Here is a 24,093-nt window from a genome sequence, read left to right as displayed (position 1 = left end):
ACAAACCTTCTTTATGGCAAAATGTTAAGTAAGATTGAACAAATTACAGTCTGGGAAGAAATGTTTGGTAAAATAGATAAAATACAAAGCAGTAAGAAAAAGAACACAATAGAAATATTAAGTTTAATAACAGGCAAAAAAAATACAAGTGCCATGTAACCAAATAAAGAAACTCTCAACTTCTCAACTTCATTGTTTTTTTTTCACATCTTATTTATTTATTTTTATTTTTTTATTTTTATTTTTTTTTGTCTTTTTGCTATTTCGTGGGACGCTCTCGCGGCATATGGAGGTTCCCAGGCTAGGGGTCGAATCAGAGCTATAGCTGCCAGCCTATGCCAGAGCCACAGCAACGCAGGATCTGAGCCACGTCTGCGACCTACACCACAGCTCACGGCAATGCCGGATCGTTAACCCACTGAGCAAGGGCAGGGATCGAACCCACAACCTCATGGTTCCTAGTCGGATTCGTTAACCACTGCGCCACGATGGGAACTCCTATATTTATTTTTTTTATTACTCAAATGAATTTATCACATCTGTAGTTGTATAATGATTGTAACAATTTGATTTCCCACCCCCAAACTGTCTCCTCCAGAGACCATAAGTTTTTCAATGTCTGTGAGTCAGCATCTGTTCAAAGTTCAGTCTGTCCTTTTTTCAGATTCCACATGTCAGTGAAAGCATTTGATGTTGGTGTCTCATTGTATGGCTGACTTCACTTAGCATGATAGTTTCTAGGTCCATCCATGTTGCAAAAAATGCTGATATTTCATTCTTTTTAATGGCTGAGTAATATTCCACTGTGTATATGTACCACATCTTCTTGATCCCCTCCTCTGTCGATGGACATTTAGGTTGTTTCCATGTCTTGGCTATTGCAAATAGTGTTGCAATGAACTCTGGAGTACATGTGTCTTTGCGAGTCGTGGTTTTCTCTGGATAGATGCCCAGGAGTGGGATTGCTGGATCAAATGGTAGTTCTATGTTTAGTTTTCTGAGGAATCTCCATACTGCTTTCCACAGTGGTTGCACCAATTTACAATCCCACCAACAGTGTACTAGTGTTCCTTTTCCTCCACACCCTCTCCAGCACTTATTGTTTGTAGACTTTTGGATGATGGCCATTCTGGCTGGTGTCAGGTGGTACCTCAGAGTGGTTTTGATTTGCATCTCTCTAATAATGAGTGATGTTGAACATCTTTTCATGTGTTTCTTGGCCATCTGTATGTCTTCTTTGGAGAACTGTCTGTTTAGATCTTCTGCCCATTTTTGGATGGGGTGGTTTGTTTTTTTGGTATGGAGCTGCAGAAGGTGTTTATAAATTTTGGAGATTAGTCCCTTGTCAGTGGATTCACTTGCAAAGATTTTCTCCCATTCTGTGGGTTGTCTTTTTGTGTTGTTTAGGGTTTCCTTTGCTGTGCAGAAACTTTGAAGTTTGATTAGGTCCCATTTGTTTATTTTTGTTTTTGTTGTCAATACTCTGATAGGTGGATCTGAGAAGATGTTGATGTCATTTATGTCAGAGAGTGTTTGGCCTATGTCTTCCTCTAGGAGTTTGATAGTGTCTGGTCTTATATCTAGGTCTTTAATCCATTTTGAGTTTATTTTTGTGTATGGTGTTAGGGAGTTTTCTAATTTCATTCTTTTCCATGTGGCTGTCCAGTTTTCCCAGCACCTCTCAACTTCATTCTTAATTAAGGAAAAGTAAATTAAAGAAACAGTAGGAGTTCCCATCGTGGCGCAGTGGTTAACGAATCCGACTAGGAACCATGAGGTTGCGGGTTCGATCACTGGCCTTGCTCAGTGGGTTAAGGATCCAGCATTGCCGTGAGCTGTGGTGTAGGTTGCAGACATGGCTCGGATCCCACGTTGCTGTGGCTGTGGTGCAGCTACAGCTCCAATTGGACCCCTAGCCTGGGAACCTCCATATGCCGCGAGAGCAGCCCAAGAAAAGGCAAAAAGATGAAAGAAAGAAAGAAAGAAAGAAAGAAAGAAAGAAAGAAAGAAAGAAAGAAAGAAAGAGTAAAATACCCAATTAACAAATAATAGTAAGGGGAGTTCCTGTCGTAGCTCAGTGGTTAGTGAACCCAACTAGCATCCATGAGGACGCAGGTTCAATCCCTGGCTTTGCTCAGCAGATTAAGGATTTGGCATTGCCTTGAGCTGTGGTGTAGGTTGCATATGCCACAGTGTGGGCCTAAAAAGACCAAAAACAAAACAAAACAAAACAAAACAAAATAGAAGAACCCATTAATAGTAACGACTGACAGCTTCAATGTTGGCCTCAGTATATGCACACATACAACCATACTCATACACTTTTGTGGAAGGGTAACATAGGCATGCTTTTTATTTATTTATTTATTTTCGCTTTTTAGGGCCACACCTGTGGCATATGGAGGTTCCCAGGCTAGGGGTCGAATCGAAGCTGTAGCCGCAGGGCTACACCACAGCCACAGCAACACCAGATCCAAGCTGCATCTGGAGCTGTAGTCGCAGGGCTACACCACAGCCACAGCAACACCAGATCCAAGCTGCATCTGTGACCTACACCAGAGTTCATGGCAATGCCAGATCCTTAACCCACTGAGTAAGGCCACGGATCGGACCCGTAACCTCATGGTTCATAGACAGATTCGCTTCTGCTGTGCCATGATGCACATTTTTCTAACGGTGTGTACCAGTGCTTTTAATGTGATTCCCTTTGACCTAGCAACTCCCCCACTAGGAACATAGCATGTTGAAATTCTCCCACATGGGTATGGAGATATACATGCAAAGATGTTTATTGAAGTGTGTTTGTTGTTGTAGTATGAGAACAATGTGGTAACTGTCCAAATGTCCGTGACTGGGAGTTGGTTAGATAAAATGTGGGTCATTGCAATGTAGAATACTGGCCAACACTTGGAGAGGAAGTCACTGTATGCATACTGGCCTGAGCTATGTACCACCTATCATGGGGGGAGAAAGGCAGATTACAAAATGGCATACCTAGTGCAATTCTATCTTTGTAAATAAGAAGCTTTTGTAGTTTTCTTCTGGCACAGCAGTTTAAGGATCCAGCATTGTCACTGCAGTAGCTTGGGTAGCTGCTGTGGCAAAGATTCAGTCCTTGCCCTGGGAACGTCCACATGCCCCAGGTGCAGCCAAAAAAAAAGAAAGTTTTTGTGTGCATGTAAAACTGAAATAGGCTATATGCTTCATTTTTAATTTTTTTTTTATATATAATGACTTATTTTTTTATTATAGTTGGTTTACAGGGTTTTTTTTTACTTTTTTATTTTATTTTTTTATATAATGATTTTCGTATGCTTCGTTTTAACCAGAGCAAGCAAAGGGGAGCTGGGCAGGCAGAGTCACAGTTCCCTACAATGCAGGGAAAACTAAGGCCACACTATCCAGAACAGAAGCTGTTAGTCACCTATGGCTATTTAAATGGAAACTAACTAAGGAGTTCCCATTGGGGCTGAGTGGTAATAAACCTGACTAGTATCCATGGGGTTGCAGGTTCAATCCCTGCCCTTACTCCAGCATTGCCCTGAACTGTGGTGTAGGTCGCAGACTCAGATCCCACATGGCTGTGGCTGTGGTGTAGACTGGCAGCAACAGTTCCGATTTGACCCCTAGCCTGGAAACTTCCGTATGCCATGGGTTCGGCCCTAAAATCAAAAGAAAAAGAAAAAATTAAGTAAAATAAAAATTTAAATTCAGGTCCTGTGTCGCATAGTCCCATTTCAGATGCTGAATAGCCACATGTGGCTAGTGGCTCTGTTGGACAGTAAAGATGTAGACCAGTTCCATGATCGCAGAGTTCTCTTAAAGAGCCCTGCTCCAAGGGATGCAAGGTGTCCGATGTCAGGCTGAGTGCAGGCGGAGTTCCTGGAACTGACCTTCAGGAAGAAAATCAGTCTGGGCTCCTCATTGCTGAGATTGTGGAACAAGCTCCCTAACATAGGGCTATCCAGCATGTGCTTGAAAACTTCCTACGATGGGTAATGGAGAGTCCTTCCCCCTCCGCCTCTCATGTAGCATTCTGGAGAGAAAGAACAAAGAGCCAGGAGCTGAAGGCCTGTTTTCCACCCACTTCTCTGTTTCCTGGCTCTGCTGCCTTGGGCAGGATGCTAACCTCAGAGAGGTTTTCTTCTCTGTGAAATAGCAATAATTTCTTGTGTTAAATAAGATATAATATGTAATAAGTATGGTACCTGACTCATAGAGGGTGCTCAGTAAATAGTATCATCGTTATTTTCTAAGCAAACAAAAAACATGTAAATCGTATCATAGTGAGTGCTACAAAGAAGAGAATCATGTGCTCTGGGAGCATCAGGAAGGGATTTGACCTGTCAGGCAAGTCAGGAAAGATTGCTGAAGGACAAGCAGGAGTTTGTTGACAAAGGCTGTTCCAAATGGAGGAACAGCAGGCTTCAAGGGCCATGTGGCAGGAAGGACTGGGTCCATTGGAGGAACGGAAAGACCAGTGGTGCAGTAAGGGGAGCAGGGGCGGGGGCAAACTTGGCCAAGAAGATTTTGTCCTTTATTCTAAGGTCAATGGGAAGCCACTCAAAGGTGTGAAATAAAGGAATGGTGTCAGATTTGTGTGTTTCAAGACCACACTGGCTATAAGGTGAAAACAAACCAGGGAGGACCAGGAACAGAACCTGGGAGACTACTGCAGTGGTCCAGGCAAAAAGGAGACAGAATTTAGGAATTTAAGGGAAATTTGGGAAGCAAAGTCAACAAAGCTTGGTGATAGACTGGACCTGAGAGGTGAGAATAAGGGAAAAGGGGTGTCAAGGATGATCCCCAGGTTTCTGGATTGTGCATCTGAACTGCCGTTCACTGAGTCAGAGAAGCATGGGGAAGCAGCGGGTTTGAACATGCTGAGACTGAAATTCAAATGAACTCTTAAGTGGTTGCATAGGTCTAGAGCTTAAGAGCTCTGAGTGCAGAGATTTGGGAGTTCTTGCTTTGCTGCTGTGGCTTCTTTTGCTCACCATTCTGGGTTCTAGCCACTAAACTCCTGTCCTGTCAGTGCTTGTCTTAAATTGTGGGTCAATGGTCTGACTTATGTAGGTTCGAGCAGGACTCAGATCTATGACCCAGGGTCTTTATTTCCCACTAACTGCCATCAAAATGGGTCTGCCTTTTCTAATACTTGCAACTGATTTTTTTTTCTTTCCAGCCAAATTTGAACTCTTTGCTAAATGTTCTCTTGGTGGTTTTGGCTCATCCTTCCAAGCCTCCGAGATGATCTAGTAGGCTTTTGGTTCTGGTTCCCAAACAATTCACACCTATTGGGTTATTATTGGCACAGCAGACCAGGCTAATCAAGAAGTTTTCCACCTAGGACATACAGACCCTGGGGTGCAGGGAGGAAGTTCCTAGAACTTGCGCAAGAAAAAAAAAACTACACCTCTTTTCAGTAACCCCTAAGTGAAATTTAGCATTTCCTCCAAGTAGGAACATGAGCAAAATCCCCAGTACTGTTGGCAGTACCTGTGACTTCTCACTAATAGACATCACAGTTATTTCATATCCTACTACAGTTATAGAAATCTCAGAACATTGTTGCTCACTATTTGAAAAATGTCAATAATTATTGCACCTGCTGCTAGGTTTTGTTATTATACATATTTAAAAGAAGCACATTTGTTACTGTATCATTTTAAAAAACATTTTGCTAAACCTTCTCAATTGATTTCTTTGATTACATATGTAATAACTTTTTAATGGGCTTTAAAGCATAATTCTGAGGAGGAATCAACAGACCTCTCCAGACTGCCAGAGGGGTCCATAGGTCAGACAGTGTTAAGCTCCCCCAGGCCTCCTGCAGGGTTCCCCACAGGCAGTGGCCTGACTTGTCCAGAAACAGAACACTCTGCTAGACAAAACACGTAGTAGGAAATGGAATGGGGAGAAGAAGGAAAAAAGAAGGGAAGAAAGAAAAGAAATGGGCTAGGGAGGGTGCAGGAGGCAGATTTCACCAAAACCCAAAGAAATCCACTCACGGCTGTGGAAAACTCAACCTTTATTATTACCTGCCTAGTGCAGGGGATTAAAATAGCATTGAGCTAGATCCATATATTAGTGTAAAAATCTGTGTCTCTCCCCCCAAAAAAATGTACAAACCCCAAGTGATTATAGAAAAACCAGTGTGGCAGCTATGATAGAGATTTCCAACCCCAGGGCCACAGGCTGTTGCTCTGTCTTTCCCCCTAATCCCAATACTTATTCCACATAAACATACAGGCTTAGAGAAGTTCTAGCTACAACACGGCAGGTGGGAAGTGGGGAGGCTGGGGGGTGGGGGGCAGGGATCACCCCCAGGTCCAGTGTTTTCAGAGGATGAAGTAGAGAGAGGCCAAAGCTGAGGGCAGTTCCAGGAGGAGGCACAAGGGAACCCCTTTCTCCCATTCTTGTCCTCCTCACTCCCCAAATTCTCAGCCAGTGGGGTCCAGTGTGTGACGGAGACAGAGAGGCTGGGTGGGGGGTGGGGGTGGCCACAGCCTTTTCTCCAGGAACCAGTGTTGTCCAGTGGGGCCCAGGTGCTCCTGTGGGCCAGGTCCAGTGTCTGCCCTATATTTTCCCTTCCCCTCCCCCAAGGGATGGCTAGAGGAGGTCAGAGAGGATCCCATCCACAGGGCCAGCTGGGTGGGCGGCAGGGACTTCTAGGAAAGAAGCAGGAAGTGGGCATGAGAGCATGTCCGGGGAAGGGAGGGCGTCGGCTCCCTGGCAGGCCCAGCCCACCTGCAGCCACACTGCCTCTCCCAGAGGTGAAGGGCGGTCGGGAGGGGAATGGAGTGGAGGTGCTGTTAGGTCCTCTTGTCTAGTGCCGCTGGCCTCCCCTGAATCCTCCCTGCGGGAGGGACAGCTGGGTGTTGGGATTCACACTGTGTTGAGCGCATCTTCTGCCAGGAACCGATGCAGCTGGGAAAAGGGTGGTCGCTGCTCAGGCTCCCGGCTCCAGCACCGAAGCATCAGCTCATACAGGCCCAGGGGGCAGGCTGGGGGCCGGGACAGGTACACCTACATTGTAGCAGTGTGGATGAAAGGCAGGGAGCAAATATTCTTTAGTTCCCAAGATGACAGGCTCTGGCCCTCCCGGACCCCCGGCCTCATCTTCCCCCTTCTCTGCTCTGACCTGCCGGCCCTGATCCCGGAAGAACTCCCCCGCGTTCTCGATCACTTGCTCATCCGTGAGCTGCCCAAAGGGCTGGGCCCTGCAGAGCATCAGCACCTCCCACAGGGTCACCCCAAAGGCCCACACGTCACTTGCGGTCGTGAACTTCCCCTGGTGCATGGATAAGGCAACAGAGACAGAGAAAGGCATCAGGCAACAGAGACCCCCCCGCTCCCCTACCCAGCATCACCCACCTCCCGCCTTCCTCCCAGCCACGGCACTCCACTCTCCTTAGCTGGCCCTCTCCCACTAAGCCTGCTGCTCTTCTCTGGCTCTAGTCCTCACCGCTTCCCGTTTCTACCCATCCTTCCCCCATTTTCTGGTCCTGACTCCCAACTCATTGCCTTCTGTTTCTAGCCTCCTTATCTCTCTTGCTCTCTGCTGCCCTCACTCCATCTCTCACACTCGCTCTTGTAAGACCCTTTCCCATCACACCATACCTCCCTGCTTTCTCCAGTCCCTTGAGCTCCCGTATAGAGCATTGGTCCAAACCTTCACTTTAGAGATGAGGAAATGCAGTCCAGGGAAGGCAAGTGACTGAATGAGATCCCAGAGCTTTGAGTGGCAGCCAGTGTTCCCCTAACCTCCCCTCCCTGCCTGCCTGTGGCAGGGCCTCTCACCATGAGGATACACTCCCAGGCCATCCACCGGATGGGCAGCACCGCCCGGCCCTGCACGCGGTAATAATCCCCAGCATAGAGGTTCCGGCTCATGCCAAAGTCGGCAATTTTGATGGTGAAATTTTCCCCGACCAGGCAGTTCCTTGTGGCCAGGTCCCGATGCACAAAGTTAAGTGTGGCCAGATAGCGCATGCCCGAGGCGATCTGGGCCGCCACATGCAGCAGCATGGGATAGCTGAGTATGGGAGCAACAACAGAAGGTCACTGGGGCAGCCCTAGACTCGTCCCCACCTCACAGATTCCTGGGAGATGAAGGCAAGCCCTCTCCCCAGGACGAGGTTACCCCTCCTCCTGGTGTGAAAATGGAAAGCCCAAGTTGGGGCCAGTGGGTAAGTGCCCACTCAACCTTTCTTCAGCTCATCTAACCCCAGAGAGCTGCTGCTTTGTTATGCTTTGCACCGTGGACTCAGGGGCAGCAAGGTGAGAGGGCACAGGGAAGTCTCGACATGTCCAAGTCCTCTCACCACCCTGACTGTTGTCACCTCGGGCTTCCTTCCCCTGGAGTTCTAGATGAACATGGCCACTTGTGGCTCATCCCAGCCCCCCTCCTGGGGCCTCTTCCTGCCTGCCCACCCCGTGGTCCCCCTTCCCTCCTTGGGTACCTGATGGTGGGCCCCTGGGCTGCCTCCCCATCCCCGGCCCCCTCCGCCGCCTTGTCCTCTAGCTGGTGGGCACTGAGGAACTGGTTGAGGTCGCCATTCTCCATGTAATCCGTAATCATGCAGAGAGGGTCATCCTGCACACACACGCCCAGGAGCCGGATGATGTTTGGGTCCTTTAGCCTCGACATGATCTTCACCTCTTTCAGGAAGTCATTCCTGGAGAAACAGGGAAGAGGTGGCGGGATGCTGAGCGGCGGACGTGCGGCTTCCCTCCTGCCCCTGAGGTCCAGCACCCACCCCCGTGTGCACACAGACTCACTAGTCCCCAGACACTCCCCCTCTGTTGGTTTCCATCATGTGTCTCTCTAGATCGCTCCCCGCTCTTTACAGCCTCCCCTCCCTTCTTCCAGACACCACCCTGGTCCTCACCTGGCATTCTTGGTGGCATCTGGCCGTAGAATCTTGACAGCTACCAGCAAGGGCTGTCCCTTGCGCACACTGAGAGGGAAATCAAGACTGACCAGATCTTGAGGGCTCTCTACCTCACACAGATGCACCTAGAGAAAGAAGGTGATTTGCTAGGGGGTGACAAGGTTCACTGTGGTGACAGGGTGAGTTGGAATAACAGTCACAGATGACAGGTTCCTGCCCAAGAGGGATGTGTGGGCATGGCATCAGAGCCCCAGGTAGAGATAGACACTACTGACAGCCAGGCGGGAATCCTACTTACCTCCCCAAACTGGCCCTCGCCAAGCTTCTCCTTAAAACGGAGCCTCGACCGAGGGAAATCCACTCTGGGGGGACCATCCCCAGCTGCCCCTGGGGGCAGTGCAGGCACAGCATAGGTGTTGCCCCCCGTGACACCCTGCAGGGTGACAATGTCAGCCTCGGCATAATGGGGGACGCTGTTCTGGGGAGGTGGGGGCAGAAGTGGGGCGCCCGGCTTCTCAGGCTCCATATAGTCCCCACTGTAGGCTAGAGGGGTGAGGGGGAAAGAAGACAGGACAAGGCATCAGGAACAGCCCCTGAGAGACACAGTTCTCCACACCCCTGCCTCCCAGAGGCCCCCGTCTCCCAGGTGGGCAAGAAGCCGGGTCTACCTTCCATCCTCTTGGTTTTCCGCCCAGCAGCCTCAAACAGAGGAGGCGCTGCCGTGGGGCAAGAGTGATCATTACAGAGCTTTCATGGAGCCAGAGCTTTGCACATGGCTGATGTCATAAAGTCTTATTCTCTAAGGACCCAAGCACAGTCCAAGACCATGAAGAAAGTCTCGGCTGGAAGTGGAATTCCTCAACTCTCCATCAGAAGAAGGATGGTCCTAGCCATCCTCTGTTTCCAAACCCTTGTCCAGCCCCTCCCATTTACACAGCTCTTCTGCCCACACCCCCCGCCATGGTTATTACCCAAATGCCCCCTGACCCAACACACCAAGCTCCAAGACAGGCAGAGACAGGAGCACACAGAGCAGAGAAGGGGAGGAGAACAGTTCCTCACAGCCTGCACAACAAGGAGTCTACAGACAGGAGAGGAAGCAGAGCTGTCCCCTCAGCCCTGGGGACGGGGCGACAATAAGAAGGCAACATGGAGGAGAGGAGGAGCAGACAGGAAGGGCAGGGGCATGAGCGGAGAGAACACACATGGGGGAGAGGCCCTCCCTGCAGCTCTAGAGAGAGGGGTGAGTGAAGAGAGGGTTACAGAAGAGCCTGGAGCCACCACAGCAACCTCCTCGCTGGCTCTGGAGAGCTAAAGAGATGCGGTGGGACAGGAGGAGGGGGGACAGAGCCGAGAACCAGGGTGCTTTCTCCTCCGCAGCTCAAGGGGGAGGCCTTAAAAAGGAGCAAGCGGCAGCAGAGGAGAGCTAAGGGCACAAGAGCTTCCTCAGGAGCTCAGGAGAGCAAAAGAGGCCACAGTAGGGAGAGGAGGGAGTGCAAGGTATGAGGGCTTTCCCTGCCCCGGTGTGGGGAGTCTGGCAGAGCCTAGGGCAGAGGGGCTTACCCTGGGTGTTGGTGGGTTTGGCCCAGGCGGGTGTGGGGGGGCCCGGGCCTCGAGGGGGGCGGGCGTAAGTGGCCAGAAGGAGACGGTAGGCTGGATTGGAGAGCAGCAACGCTGTCGGGAGAAGGAGGAGGGGAAACACGGGGAAGGGATGAGACTTAAAGGCTAGACAGACAGGGAGACACAGAACAGGGCAAGACTGGAGCTGATGAGAATGGATGTACTAACAGAAGGGATAAAACAAGGATCTGGAAAGTGCTGAATAACCGGATAGGCAGGTGATGGTGGATTATGAATGGTTGGATGGCTGGATGGATAAATGGAAAATGGATGGATGGATGGACAAATGGATAGATACAGATGGATGGATAATGAATGTGTGGATAGATGATGGAGGGGAAAACACATGATGGGTGGACAAATGGATGAGTATAGATGAATGATGAATGGATATATATGTACATAAGAAAATGGACAGATGGATGGAGTGAACACGGTGAGTCTAGGAGAAAGGAGATGAGCCAGGAAGACACAATGAGAGGGCACAACAGAGAAGAGAGAGGGATGTGTGTGGGACACAGAAACAGGATGAGCCCACTGGGGATTGTGATGGGATGACATGATTATGTGGGAAATTCCTGAGATTTTATGGTGGAGACATGGAGTAATATAGAGCACCCCGACCAGAGACACAGAAATAAGAACATGAGGAAGACAGGCAAAGAAAGGCAGGGGAAAGGAGAGGGGAAAGGATACACTAAGACAGGCAGAGGAAGGAGGTGGTGGGACTGGAACATGGCGGGTCTTACCAGAGCTGTTGGGGACACTGGGAGCAGAGTGGGGTGGATTCCCACGCGGCCGAGGCTCCTGGTAAGGGGGTGGCTCTCGAGAGCCTGGGCGGTTGTTGATGAGGATGGTGTCCCCAGGGACAGAGAGATGAACCGTCAGCTCCTCTTCCAATACCCGACGCTCGGCCTTGTTGTGGAGAATGGGAAACGCGATGTAAGCTACTGCTTAGCACACACCTCCCAGCTCTTTGTTAACTGCTGTACCTGTGTCCCCTCCTTCAGTCCTCATAACTGTCCTAGAGTTGCATCTACTTTTAACTCTATCTCAGAGGTAAAGGAGCACAGGCTCTAGAGCATTGAAGTGAGTTCCCTGATGTCTCACAAGGGGATTCCAACCCAGATCCTACCAGTCTATATGACTATCAACTTGAAGGCAGTAGTCCACCACCACTGGACTCCTGCCTGAAAGATGTGGGCTTGGGCTCTGCCGGACTTCTCCCACTTGCTCCTCTAGCTCCACTTGCTACTTTTTCCCACCTGGCTTTGGCCCCAAAAGTTTGACTGACGTGGACTGCCTCATGGGCTGGCTCTGGGTTGGCCAGACAGGACCCCCAGCAGGAGTTGGGAGGGCAGGCAGGAAGTGAGGTCAAGGTATTTATTCTCACAGCCCCACCCTGAGGGATGGATGGACTCAGGTGAGCTGCATCCCTGAACCAGAGTCCACTGCCCCTCCCAGGCCCTCTTCACATACTTAGCTCCTCCTGGGTTCCGGTACCTGCCTTTCACCATGCAGGCCAGGGATGGTAGCAGCTCTGTGGTGACCAGGGCTGTAGAACCGCACTCCTCAAGATTTCCATACACCCTGCCCACACCTTTGTACACAGTCTCTTTACTGAGCCCCCCTTCTAATTATTCCCATCGGACTGTGCTCTGTGGCCCCTTATGGACCCTAACTAACGCAGGAGTCCTCACACAGGCGGGCCTCGCTCTCCATACCCACATCCTGCCCAGCCCTCCCCAAGCTGCCCCATCCCCAGCAGCCCCAGGGTCCCCACCCCACACCACGCACCTTGCTGAGGAGCCTGCGCCAGTGCAGCCGCCACAGCATGAGGGCGATGATGAGCAGCAGCAGCAGGATGATGGCCACGAGGCAGCCGATGAGGATGGCAGTTGGGCTTCCCTCAGCCTTGGCCACGGGCTGCTGGCCCCTGGGCTCGAGCTCTGGCAGAGGCAGAAGGGTCAGGACCACAGGAGGCTTCCCACGTAGCCATGGGGGCCAGGGAGGACTGGGGGTGCAGGACCCACCCAGCCAGAAGGGGCCCTCGGGCGCCTCACCCAAGCTGCTGAAGTTGGTGGGAGGTGGGCCAGGTGGCCACCAGGGGGCTGGTGGGTAGGTGCCCCCCAGAGCCAGGGAGGAGTCATTCACAACATCTGAGGAGAAGGAAGAAAAAAGAGAAGAGGGAGTCACATAGGAAGAGACAACCAAAGGGATACACATACATGGGACCAAGGGAATTCTATTATTCTCGGTGAGGAGAATTCTAGGAGCAGGGCTGATACTCAGTATATGTCCCAACCAGCCAGAATGGGTGGTGGAAACAGGATCCTGGAAGGTCCTGGTGGGTTGTGGCTATGGTGGATGTTTACCTTTTAGTTGCTGGATCATAGGGAGAAGCAGGACCCCTGGGGAGAGCCCAGGGTGGGGACTCTGGGTTTCAGGAGGCTTAGAGAAGAGACTGTTTCTCAACCAGCATGAAATATTTCAGTATTTTAACAACCTCACTGTCATTCTGCTCAATGTCAGTCACGAGTGACAGGCTCATAAAGGAAAGACCGAGATGGGTGGGCAAGAGGGAAGGGTTCAGGTTATCTGGGGCACCCCTGCTTGGAAAGTCTCCTGAGTGACGGACAGGAGTGGATATTTGGGGGCACTACGGGTTGGTAGTCCCGGAGGCTGGGAACAGGGCAGAGACCAGGGGCTTACCAGAGATGAAGGAGATTTCACTGAAGAGTAACCACGGCCCAGCAAAGAGGAAGCGGCACTGAAGAAAGCGGCCCACACGGCCGCCCAGGGGCACCGACACAGCCCGGGCTCTGGGGTCCCCCAGGCTGCCCCCTAGGGCGTGGCGCACAGGCTCCCCCTCCCAGGCCATGGCAGGGCCCCGCTTGAAGCGACACTCCACCCCACCAGGCAGGCGAGCTCCCAAGGTGTGCATGTTGTTACAGTGGACCTGGAGGGGAAGGAGGAGGGACACGAGGTCAAGGCCAGGAGAGTCCAGGCAGCAGCCCAGGGCACCCACCCGGGTCTCAGAGCCCTCCCTGGGAGCTGGACGCACTAACCTGCATGGCCTGGAAGGCCCTCAGTCGGTCAAACTCAAACTCCATCTCCACATAGCCGCTGGGGAAGCTGTGATTGCTCCATCCCACATAGTCATAGCCTGGCCAGACCCGCAGCTCCTGGCTCTTCCTAAAGTCATCTAGCCCCACCACACCATCTGCCAGCTGGCCTAGACCTCCATACTGCAGCCTGGAGAGGAGGGAGTAGAGGAAGAGGAGGTTGGAAGAGAAGCAAGTGTCACCTATCTGGGTGCTCTACAACCCTGTGCCAGTGGCCTGGCTGGCAACCCCACTCCCAGCCCAACCTCACGCAGCTCCGTTTCCCCCACCCAGGACCGTCCAGGGCACCTTGCAGTCACATGCTGCGCAAAGGCACTGCCTCCAAGGGGCACCACTCAACCTATGACGTGCGTGTTTATTGTGACAATTTCCAACAGATAAAAGTGTCTTAGCAGAGGCATGCCTTTTTCTAATTTGCACCAAGTGTCATATGAGATAGTGGTCGCCTTGCTGCCCCTCAATCCTGGTCCTGTCCTTTGAGGCCCCACCTAAGCCATCCCTCTCCACAGTTCTTCCCTCTCACTGCACAGATTACTAACCAATACCCCCGACTCCGTCCACCCTCCCATCCCAGGCTCCGTGTCCTGTGGGGCCCCTTCTTTCACCCGCCAACGGTGTGCGTGGTGTGTCCATCATAGGTGGAGTCGTTGAGGTGCACGGCCTCAGATAAGTACATCGTCTGCCCCACAGGGGCCGTGTAAGACAGGAGTCCATCTGGGGCAGGGGAAGGAGGGGTGTTAGGGGCACGGAGCCTCCATCCCCCACCCCTGCATTGGGCCTGAATGGCTTTCAGGCCCCTTTCTCATATCCCTCCGTAGGCTGCTGGCACAGAGGAGGCAAGTCCCCTTGTTACTCAGAGTGATAGCTTCCCAACAGGAGAAGGAGGATCCTGAACGCCCCTCCCTGCTGTCCCCACTTCCCAGTCCCCAGGACAGGAAGGGATCCTCAGGGGTCTGAACAACTCACCCTTCCAGAGGCAGCCATAGAGCTCCACCCGCAGACAGACGCTCATGACTCGGTCCGCCCGGGGATAGAAGCGAACCATTCGGGCCACCATGGGGGGTCCAAGGTCCTTCAGCACCACTCCCCCAGGATCCTCATTACCTAAGATCACCTGTGGAGCAGGATGCAGGAAGTGGATGGGTGGAGGGGGCTCCGAATAGGATCTAACTTCCCAGCCCCTAGCTGCTCCCTAGGCCACAAAGAGATGCAGGAAAGGTGGCACTGAGTACCCAGGGCTGTGCGATACAGTCAGGCATTTGTATGCCAAAGGGCTGCAGCGAAGCCCTCTGACTCCTCTCTCAGCCTGATGGCCTGTCCTGACCTCCAGCATTAGCTCTCCTACCCCTTGCCTGGCTCCACCCACTTGTCTCTAAGCTATTCATTCCCCTGTTCCCAGATTCGATTCTGCCCAGTCCCTCTAGGCTCTGCACCTCTGCTCTGGGTTCCCCTCTTCCTTCACCCTGATCCCTCTGTTCACTCAGCAGATGCTGGCTGAGCGCCCACTCTGCCCAGGCAGGCACATTTTCGGTGGTGAGCATCAGTCCCTCCAGTGGGACTGAGAGTCCAGTAGGAGAAACAAGAGGCAGCATGTGGGGCCAGAGCAGCGGGAAGTGGGGAGTCAGAAAAGGTTTCCTGAGGAGGTGACATCTTGGGGGAGAATTGAATGGAGAGAGGAAGCGCCTGTGGACAGCTAGAGGAGGAGCTTTCCAGGCACCAAGAACAGCAAGTGAAAGTGTCTGGAGCCCTAGCTTATTCCAGGAACAGTGAGAAAAGCAGCATGGCTCCGGTTAGAGTGAGAGGAGTAAGGGAAGTGGACAGGAGCCAACACAAGCTAAGCCTCTGTACTGAGGAAGGAGCTCAGCTTTTGTTCTGGCAGCAAGGAAAGCCAGCAGAGGGCTGTGAGCCAGGTGTGAGGCATCAGATTTGCATTTTCTCCAGTACCCTGGATATAGCCTCCAGGTGGAGATTTAACTTCAGGAGAGAAAGAAGCTAGGGAGTTCCCATTGTGGCTCAGTGGTAACGAACCCGACTAGGATCCATGAAGATGCAGGTTCGATCCTTGGCCTCGCTCAGTGGGTTAAGAATCCAGCGTTGCCGTGAGCTGTGGTGTAGGTCGCAGATATGGCTTGGATCTCGTGTTGCTGTGGCTATGGTGTAGGCTGGCAGCTACAGCTCCAATTCATCCCCTAGCCTGGGAAGTTCCATATGCTGTGGGTTTGGCCCTAAAAAGGCCAAAAAAAAAAAAAAAAAAAAAAAAAAGAAAGAAAGAAAGAAACTGGGAGAACAGTTTGGTGACTGCTGCACTGATCTAAGCTGGTAGGGGCCCAGCCTAGGGCCATAGAGGTGGAAGTGGTAAGAAGGGGTTGGATTCAGGAAACATCATGGAGCTAGAACAGCCTGGCCTTGCTAAATTACGCTAAATAATGCTTTGGAAGTAGAAGGTGAGAGAAAAAAAGGAATCAAGGATATCATCTTAGCTTTGGCCTAAGCAACTGGACATACGGCAGTACCACTTGCTGGGGAATGCTGGGGGAGGAACAGGTTTAGGGTGGGAATGGGACTCAAGTTCAGCTTGAGAAGTTTATGGAAGTTTGAGATGCCCATTAGACATCTAGGTGGAGAGTGGTCAGGTCTGCAACACTAGCTGGAGCTCAGGGGGGTGCCTGGGCTGGAGAGGGGAGACATTACAAGTCATCAGTGCATAGGCAGTACAGCTGGAGGGGAGAGCAGAGCCAGCCTTCCCTGGGCGCTGCCCCTGCCAGCCTTACCTCCTGGCCCCAGCGGTCCCTCCAGTCCATCCAGCGGAGGCCGTCTCGGGAATAACGCAGCCGGTAGCTGGGGGAGAATTCCTTGCCCAGGCCCCCCGCGTGCCTCCCCTGGGTGCCCACCAGCGCCACCAGGTGCAGCCGCCGCAAGTCCACCTGCAGGTATTCCTCCTCCTTGGGAAACACTGGCCCTGCAGGGCACCATGCCCCATCTCCGTCACTGCTTTCCAGCCTGGGAGGAGGCAGGAGGTCACAGGGAACACCTGGCCTGAGGTCTGCCTCAGTCTCCAGTATTTAAAGTCCCTTGCCCCCGCCCAGTACTGTGGGGGTTTTATTGGCATTGGCCCTCTCATAAGCCTCTTGGCTTGGGCAGAGAGTTGGAAGGGTGAGTGGAGGCCCCAGGTGCTCCCTCTGGGGCAGCCCCAGGTATGCCAGATACCTGCTGTGGCGAGCCGCAGTGGAGTCTGACCAGGAGCTGGAGGCAGAGATGTCACCATCTGGGATGGTCCGGTCCTGCATGCCCAAGGCATAGCGGCACTTGGCTGGGTGAACACAGGCATACAGAGGGTCATGGCTCCCGACTCGGTCTCCCAAGCCCCATCCCTCAGGGACCCAAGAGCCAGTCTCCTCACCAGGGTCAAAATGTCCCTTCATGTCAGCATCTCCCGTTGCCACCAAGAGCAGCAGCAGTAGCAGTAGAGATGAGAGGGCCCTTGGCCCCATAGCTCCTATTCCCTCGGGCCTAAGGGGGTGGGGGCAGCATCTCTGCAGGGAACATAAGGGGTATTGGGGGGGGAGTAAGTTAAAGGGCAATCAGGGAAACTGAGTCACAGCCAACAAGAGACAAATAGAATGGGCTGCTTTGGGATAATTGCAGTGAAATGACAACTGATAACAGTAGCAGCTATATTTTTAGACTGTTTCCCATGTGCCAAAGACTGAGCTGAACTCTGGTCCCCTCCCCACCTAGGAACTTAATTCTAAGAGAAGTGGGGGAACCCAGCACCTTCCAATCTCAATGTTCTCTATAGCCCTTCTGGTTCCTGACCCAGTAGCCTCAGTAACATCTGGGCACTTGGGAGAAATGCAGAATCTCAGGTCCCACCCTGGACCTGCTGAATCAGAATCTGCATTTTAACACAATCTCCAGGTTATCTGTGCCTATTAAAGCTTGAGAATCCTCACTCTTCTTCACTGGTGCCCAGGCAGCTTGCCGCCCCTCCCTGCCCCACCTCCCCGCAAAACCATTCCAACGACTAGTTTTTTTTTTTTTTTCTTTTTTTGCTATTTCTTTGGGCCACTCCCGCGGCATATGGAGGTTCCCAGGCTAGGGGTCTAATCGGAGCTGTAGCCACCGGCCTACGCCAGAGCCACAGCAACGCGGGATCCGAGCCGCGTCTGCAACCTACACCACAGCTCACAGCAACGCCAGATCGTTAACCCACTGAGCAAGGCCAGTGATCGAACCCGCAACCTCATGGTTCCTAGTCGGATTCGTTAACCACTGCACCACGACGGGAACTCCCAACGACTAGTTCTTATGAACCTAGGTATCTACCCTCCCCAGCCTCAGGAAAAGCAGTCCTGACCAGTCCTCTTCCCAACAGAGGTCTTCACTGAGTCCTCCAGGCCCTGGAATCCTTGGGGACCCCTAGGGCCACCCTTCACACCCTTACCCCTTCTGTCATCAGGTCCAAAGCATCCCATCCCCTCTCCCTGCTATGCCTTCCCTTCCTAAGACCCTGCTATCCCCAGTTCCCAATTTCTGAAGAAAGAGCCCAGGGCTGAGGAAAAGGCTGAGTTGCCTTGGAGATGAGGGCGGGCCTAAAGACAGGGAAGCCAGGTCACCCCAGGAGGTAGGAGGAGTATGGGGGATACTCCCCCATCCTTTTGTCCTCCAGCTGCTCCCATAATGCTCCAGGGCAGGAATGTAAGAGGCAGCTGAGACCCCACAGCTCCAAAGCAGCAGCTGAGGGGGTTGACTGAGTTGTGGGGGGACCTGGGTATCAAAGGAGAGCTGGAACCAGAAGCATCATGCCTGGTCCCTTGGAAGTCCACGAGCAGGCACAGGGGAGCAGGCTGCCAGAGCCCCAGGCAGCCAGCCTGGGATTCCTGGGTGCTGCTCTCCACCCCCACCTCTCCCGGGAACAGCAGGGCCCTTGTTCCCCTGAGTAACCTTCATGCCTATCCCAGATGAGTCATCAGAGCCGGACAGAGCAAGAGGAGCCCGGGGCAGAGATACAAAGACAGGCAGAGGATAGAAGGCAGGGGGAGACAGGGCAAGAAACACAAAGCAAGAGGTAAACAGAGCAGGCTTCTAAGCACAGGGCACAGAGCCAAGCAGAGAAACGCACAGAGAGACGTCTGGGGCAATCTGTTTTCTGACACCAAGTTACCCCATTTCTCTCCACTGGGTCAGAAACACCAAGGACAGGCCCAGAAGACCTACTCTAACTCTGCTCCACTGCAACCAATTACAAGCCAGGGGCTGGAACACTCTGCCACAAGCCCTTAAGGGCTTCTCCTGCCCCCACTCCCCAACCCAGATGACACCCACACAGCTCTGTACACATCCCCACACTCTACACCCCACTCCCCCCCACACACACACTCAGCACTCATGGTCAGACACAAGAACTTCCAGAGCCAGTTGTAAACACTGGGGCTAGATGTAGCATTTGGGCATACACACACACACACACACACACACACACACGTTTGTGTGCACGTGCAAATACACACAACCCTGCCTCACAGGCTTTCAGAGACAGACATTCACATGTGACATGCTCTTAAATCCATTACACATAGACAGACCCCCAGCCAGGGCAAACAGGCACTCACACACACATCAGTGCCATCCATACCTCAGCATTCTTTCAAGTTCAATCCCATCACTTAGTGAATAGCTATTTTCAGACACCTGTGAACATGAAATGACAGACATGCTCCTATGATCAGAGGACAGTGTGAGACACAGACACTCAGGTCCTCAGGCACAGGATCCCGAGAGAACTGGAGCCCATCCCCTATTACTCAAGGTGACCAAGCCAAAGGGAAGACAAAAGAGTAGGGAGAGGAAGGAAACTTGGGTGGCCTAGAGTGACAATAAGAAGAGCCATCTCTCTATTTTCCCAAATGCTCAGCTGTCACCTGTCTCCACTGTACTACTAAATTCTGGACACACCTGTGTGCCCTTGGCCACAGTGAGTCTGAGCACCAGACTCTGGCTGGGATGGAGGTGCTGAAATGTCCAGCCAGCAGGGGACCTGTGAGTGAAGACTGGAGAGGAGGTGGCGGAGGAGGGACACTGACGATGGTGCTCACTGGGCAATGACAGTAACTCCTGGTGGAACCAACTGACCATCCAGCGTGGATAAGCGGCTGTCAATGGCAAATCAGGGCATCATGTCCTCTTTCTGCTGGGCTGAGGCCAGGCTGCCCCGGTGGAAACGTAACAGTTAGCAGATGCCTGCAGGGACTGGCCAGGTGGGAAGGCAGACCCGCTTCTCCAGGAGGTCAGGAGATGATTCATTGGGAACACATATGAGCACCTGTCTTCCTAGGGTTCATTTCCTCCATACCGGGTAAAGGGGGTCCTTCCTCAAGGCTAGAATACGCTTTCTCAGAGGTCAAGGGGTTCCCCTCATTTTCAGACAGTGAGCCAGAGCCTTGGGGAAGTGAATAGACACATACCGAGCGCTGGACAACCAAGTCCAGCCCGGGGAACATCCTGCCTCCCTGCCAGGCCCTCGTTTCTCGGCCACCTAGCTGCCGCCCTCGCCCCTCCGCCCCGCAGGGGTCCTCCGGCCGCTCTCCCTACCTCTCATCGCTCTTCGCGGCAGACCCCAGCGTTGGACCCCGAGTGGGGCCTCCTCGGTGGCGGCGACGGGGCGCGGGGAGGGGGAGGCGGAGGGAGCCAAGAGCCGGGAGCGGGAGGCGCCGGCGGGGCTCGGGTGTCGGGAGGCGGCTCCCGAGAGCAGCTGTCGGGGGCCTGTTCCGGGGAGAGGAGCCAGGGCTGGGGCGGCTCAGGCCCAGGCGCCGCCTCCCCTTCCCCGCTCCCCCCTCCGCCTGCTCGCCGCGCGCCCGGGCCTCTGCCCTCCCTTCCCCCTCCCGGGCCGAGATGTCCCCGCTGCTCCCACGCCCAGCACCGCCCTCCGGGGCCCTGCGCTCCTCTCCGCCCCGCCCCGCCCACCCCGCATTCCCCCGCGCGCCCGGGACTCCCCCAGGTAACCGCGCTGCGTGCCCATCCCCCTCCACTCATCCGCAGCCCACTCCCAGGATACCCACAAAGAAGAACTGGAGAAGCTGGGGCCCCAGGGACAAGCTGCGGACCCAGACCGCTCCCGGCCTCCCACACTCTCTGGCCCCATGAGGGGATGGCCCCCCTCCCTACTCCCGTTTTTTTCTGGGCTCAGTTCCTGGAGAGGGAGGTGAAGGGGAGCAGCCCCAGGGCACAGGGAAGCAGCAGGTTCCCACAGGCCTGGTGCCCGGTCCAGCAGCAGGAGTTTGAATGGGGGAAGGGAACAGGCCTCACCTGTCCAATCAGGCCTCCTAGACCCACTCTTTATACACCGACTACCAAGCAAAATTTGCTTCTCTGGGGCACCCTCTGAGTCTCTGGTCCCCTACACTCCAACCCAGCCTAAGGGCCAGCCCCCTCTCTCCCAGCCTCTTCCTCTCCACTTGCACCCTCCAGTTGCTCCTCATAACTCCACAAAGCCCTCCCCAGCCCTCTCAAGGACCCTGGGGTCCAGACTCTCGGCCCCGGGGTTCTGTTGTGCTCCCTGCTGGAAGCCCAGGAGTCCTCCTCGTGGCTGGCCTCCCCTAGGCCCAGCTTGGCCCTGGTGGGGTCGAAGGGTCGACTGCTGGCAAGGATAGGCTTGGACAAGGTGAGTGGTAGGGAGGAGGAGGAGGATAGAGAGGCAAAGAGAAAATCACACACAGCCAAAAAGGAACCATACCGGAGACTCAGAGAAGATGGATGCAGAGACTGAGTAATGAAATCCAGCGGGAGATTGCAAGTCAAGCCGGGAGCTGCTGGGTGAGGTGAGCAGGACAGAAGAGCTGTGGTAGGAGGTATTCCACCCCACTCAGCCCTTCCTGGGCCCCACCACCTCTCTCCACACCCCACACCTGCCAGTCACCTACAGGGTAAGGTCTCACCCCACTGCAGATCTCTGCCCCCTTGCACCTCACAGCAGATAGATAAAAACTCACCCTACGTGCAGTCCCAGACAACAGTCCCAAGAAAAAACACGAAGTCCCAGACTAGTACACAAAAGCACTACCAGGAAGAGGCTGGCCCTTGGGAGAGGCCAAGGCACGTATGGGCACGAACTCCAACCCGCGGGTCAACACACAAACCCTAGGGCCCCATAACTGCTAAGGGGCTCACTAACAGCCCCGGGGCCATTCTGAGAATTGCCTCTTCCCATCGTTCCCTCCTACCAAACCCCCAGGGTTCCCCGCTGCACCTACCCCACCGGAGACAATCGCTGGGAAATCTGGGCCCGAAGAGGCAGGGCCCGGGGCGGAGCCAGGATGGGGGTGGGGCCAAGGTTTCCCAAGTAACCTCACCTGGGCGGACTCTCCGCCCCTCCTTCTAGGGGCTGTCCTCCGGGGGAGCTCCAGGCAGGCGGCCCGGCTGAGCTGCAGCCTGACCCCTCAGGGAAGCGGCAGTAGCCGCAGCCCCTCACACCCCAGTGGGACATACCACACCCCGGGCCCACGCTGACCCCGTCCAGGTGGCATGGCGGTGCCAGACAGAGGGGTCCACTGTGGAGAATAGAGGAAACCATAGAATCCTGAAACCTTTGCTCCCTCTTCTCCCCCAGGAGAAATTCCTAGTCGGTGATGCCCACCTCTTCCAAGCCTAGAGCTGGAGGAGTGTGAGGGATGCAGGGCTGGGGCCCAACGGAATCAAGTGACAGCAGAAAGGGGCTGGAGCCGGCTGGAATGTGAGGCTCGGAGCCGAGACTCTCAGGGGCCAGAGAGGGAAATACCAGCCGTCCAGAGTCCCCCAGAGTAGCACCAAAGATGGAGTGTATCCATCAACCCACCCATCCATGGCCCCCAGAGCCCATCCCACATCTCCTGAATCCCTCACAACTCCAGAAGCCTCCCCGTCCTCCTGAGCCCCCAAAGGACCCTCTACCTTTCCCACCGTCCAAGTCCTCCCATTCTGGGCTTCCCTCCTCTTCAAGCCAATGGCCTCCTGCTGCCCAGGAAGGAGAGGAGGAGGAACAGATGAAAAAATGTGAGGAGAGGCACATTGAGGAGAGCAGTATCAGGCCTGCGACCACTCGGCCACTACGGGGAAGCCCAGTGGGACCAGTGAGAGACGATGAGCCAGAAGGGCCCCCACACAAGCTGCACTCCCCTTCCTGTGAGATACAGCTGCCTCTGGGGCAAGCAGGCTGGGTCAGCAGCTGGGGAGAGTGGGAATCCACTTGGGGGGGGGTGGTAAAGGGTGGACAAGGCGGTGGGTAGGAGTCAGGCCTGATACCACCAAGTCCACGTGGAAAACTGAGGCCCAGGAGTGGGAGGAGGAGTAAGAGATGGTGCAGCACAGGAAGAAAGGTGAGACTGAGCTCAGCTATGGGCAGCCTGGGGCTGGAGGGAGATAGGCCTGTGGTTGTGGAACTTAGGTGGGACAAAAACTGCAGCTGAGGCGGAGGGGAACTGGGGACCAGAGAGGAAAGGGAGGATGGAGACAGAGGGGCGCACAGCAAAAGGTTGGTGCCCTGCGGTGTGGGGAGAAGGGCTGGGGGAGTGAGTGAGCTGCAGTGGAGACAGGAAAAGGGTGGGGGGGACACATGCCAAGGGGACAAAGGAGAGAAGGGGTTGGAATGAAACCCAGAGGAAGACAGGGGCACAGGGATTGAAACGAAGGGCCTGGGGAGAAGAGAAGGGAAGGGGCAACTGAGGGACAGACGGGTGGGTGGGGGGACAGAGGCCCCACTTCCAAAGACTGAAGCAGACCTGCTTCTGGATGGCAGGGCACAGAGGCCCCAGAGCTCCCCTTGGGAACATCCTAGCCTGCACCTCCTCTGCCACACCTCAGCGCCTTCTCTACTCCCCATCCTTCCTTTCCTCTCCTTGGCGGCAGCCCATCCACGCTCCTCTCCTCCCACCACACCTCCAGCCTGGACCACCTGGTCCCTCCCCGTGAGGGGAGGGCCCAACTCCAGTCCCAACTCCTGCCCTCCCCATTCAGCTCCGACTTCCTCCCTCTCACCTCCAGCTTAGGGTTCTCCTGGGTCCCAGTCACCCCAGTCTCAGGCCTTTGGGGTTCCAGCTCTGGGGCCGCCAAGGCTGCCTGGCTTTGTCCGCCCATCGAGGGCCCCGGAGCAGCTGCCTGGGCCAGCTGCGGCTGGCTTCCACGACGTGACCATGGCAACCCAGCCCGCTCCCCAGGCCGAGCCTCCCGGCCCCCGCAGAGAGGGAGGGAGCAGCCAGGCCGGGGAGAAAGGGAGGGAAGGCAGAGGACTGAACCACGGGTAGACCACAGACAAAGACCCCAGACAAAGGGAGATGAAGGGAGGGAGCGAGGGAGAAAGCGGCAGCGGCTGGTGATGGCTGAGAGCCGAGGCAGCAGGCATTTGGTCCTGTTGAGGGGAGGATTCAGGCAGGAGGGACAGACACAAGGTGGGAGAGGAAGTTAACAGTGGTCCTTTGGAG

At 54.1% G+C, this 24,093-nt stretch overlaps 1 protein-coding gene across 51 annotated transcripts; it reads right to left on the bottom strand.

Moving 5' to 3' along the window:
• Nucleotides 1–6,014: 6,014 nt before the first annotated feature.
• On the bottom strand, nucleotides 6,015–23,764 carry DDR1 (discoidin domain receptor tyrosine kinase 1). 51 transcript variants are annotated; one of them, XM_084965939.1, is made up of 21 exons: nucleotides 23,651–23,764; nucleotides 21,375–21,450; nucleotides 20,234–20,404; nucleotides 19,598–19,794; nucleotides 17,043–17,175; nucleotides 16,850–16,952; nucleotides 16,414–16,642; nucleotides 14,609–14,756; nucleotides 14,248–14,356; nucleotides 13,586–13,772; nucleotides 13,230–13,476; nucleotides 12,581–12,676; nucleotides 12,315–12,466; nucleotides 11,267–11,432; nucleotides 10,461–10,571; nucleotides 9,196–9,440; nucleotides 8,895–9,022; nucleotides 8,466–8,681; nucleotides 7,804–8,038; nucleotides 7,145–7,294; nucleotides 6,015–7,029 (listed from the first exon to the last, which is right to left on the bottom strand). In XM_084965939.1, the coding sequence occupies exons 3-21, from the start codon at nucleotides 20,238–20,240 to the stop codon at nucleotides 6,889–6,891; spliced, it is 3,000 nt and encodes a 999-aa protein (XP_084822065.1). In that variant the 5' UTR covers nucleotides 20,241–20,404; nucleotides 21,375–21,450; nucleotides 23,651–23,764; the 3' UTR covers nucleotides 6,015–6,888.
• Between the last annotated feature and the right edge of the window lie 329 nt (nucleotides 23,765–24,093).

This window comes from Sus scrofa, chromosome 7 (assembly GCF_054392235.1).
Source record: "Sus scrofa isolate SSC_HxYL_T2T_F1_AM1 chromosome 7, Sscrofa_HxYL_maternal_Yorkshire_Landrace_v2.0, whole genome shotgun sequence".
Taxonomy (NCBI): Eukaryota; Metazoa; Chordata; class Mammalia; order Artiodactyla; family Suidae; genus Sus; species Sus scrofa.
The sequence above is the reverse complement of the archived record's forward strand: the minus strand, read 5'-3'. Positions and strand labels throughout refer to the sequence as shown.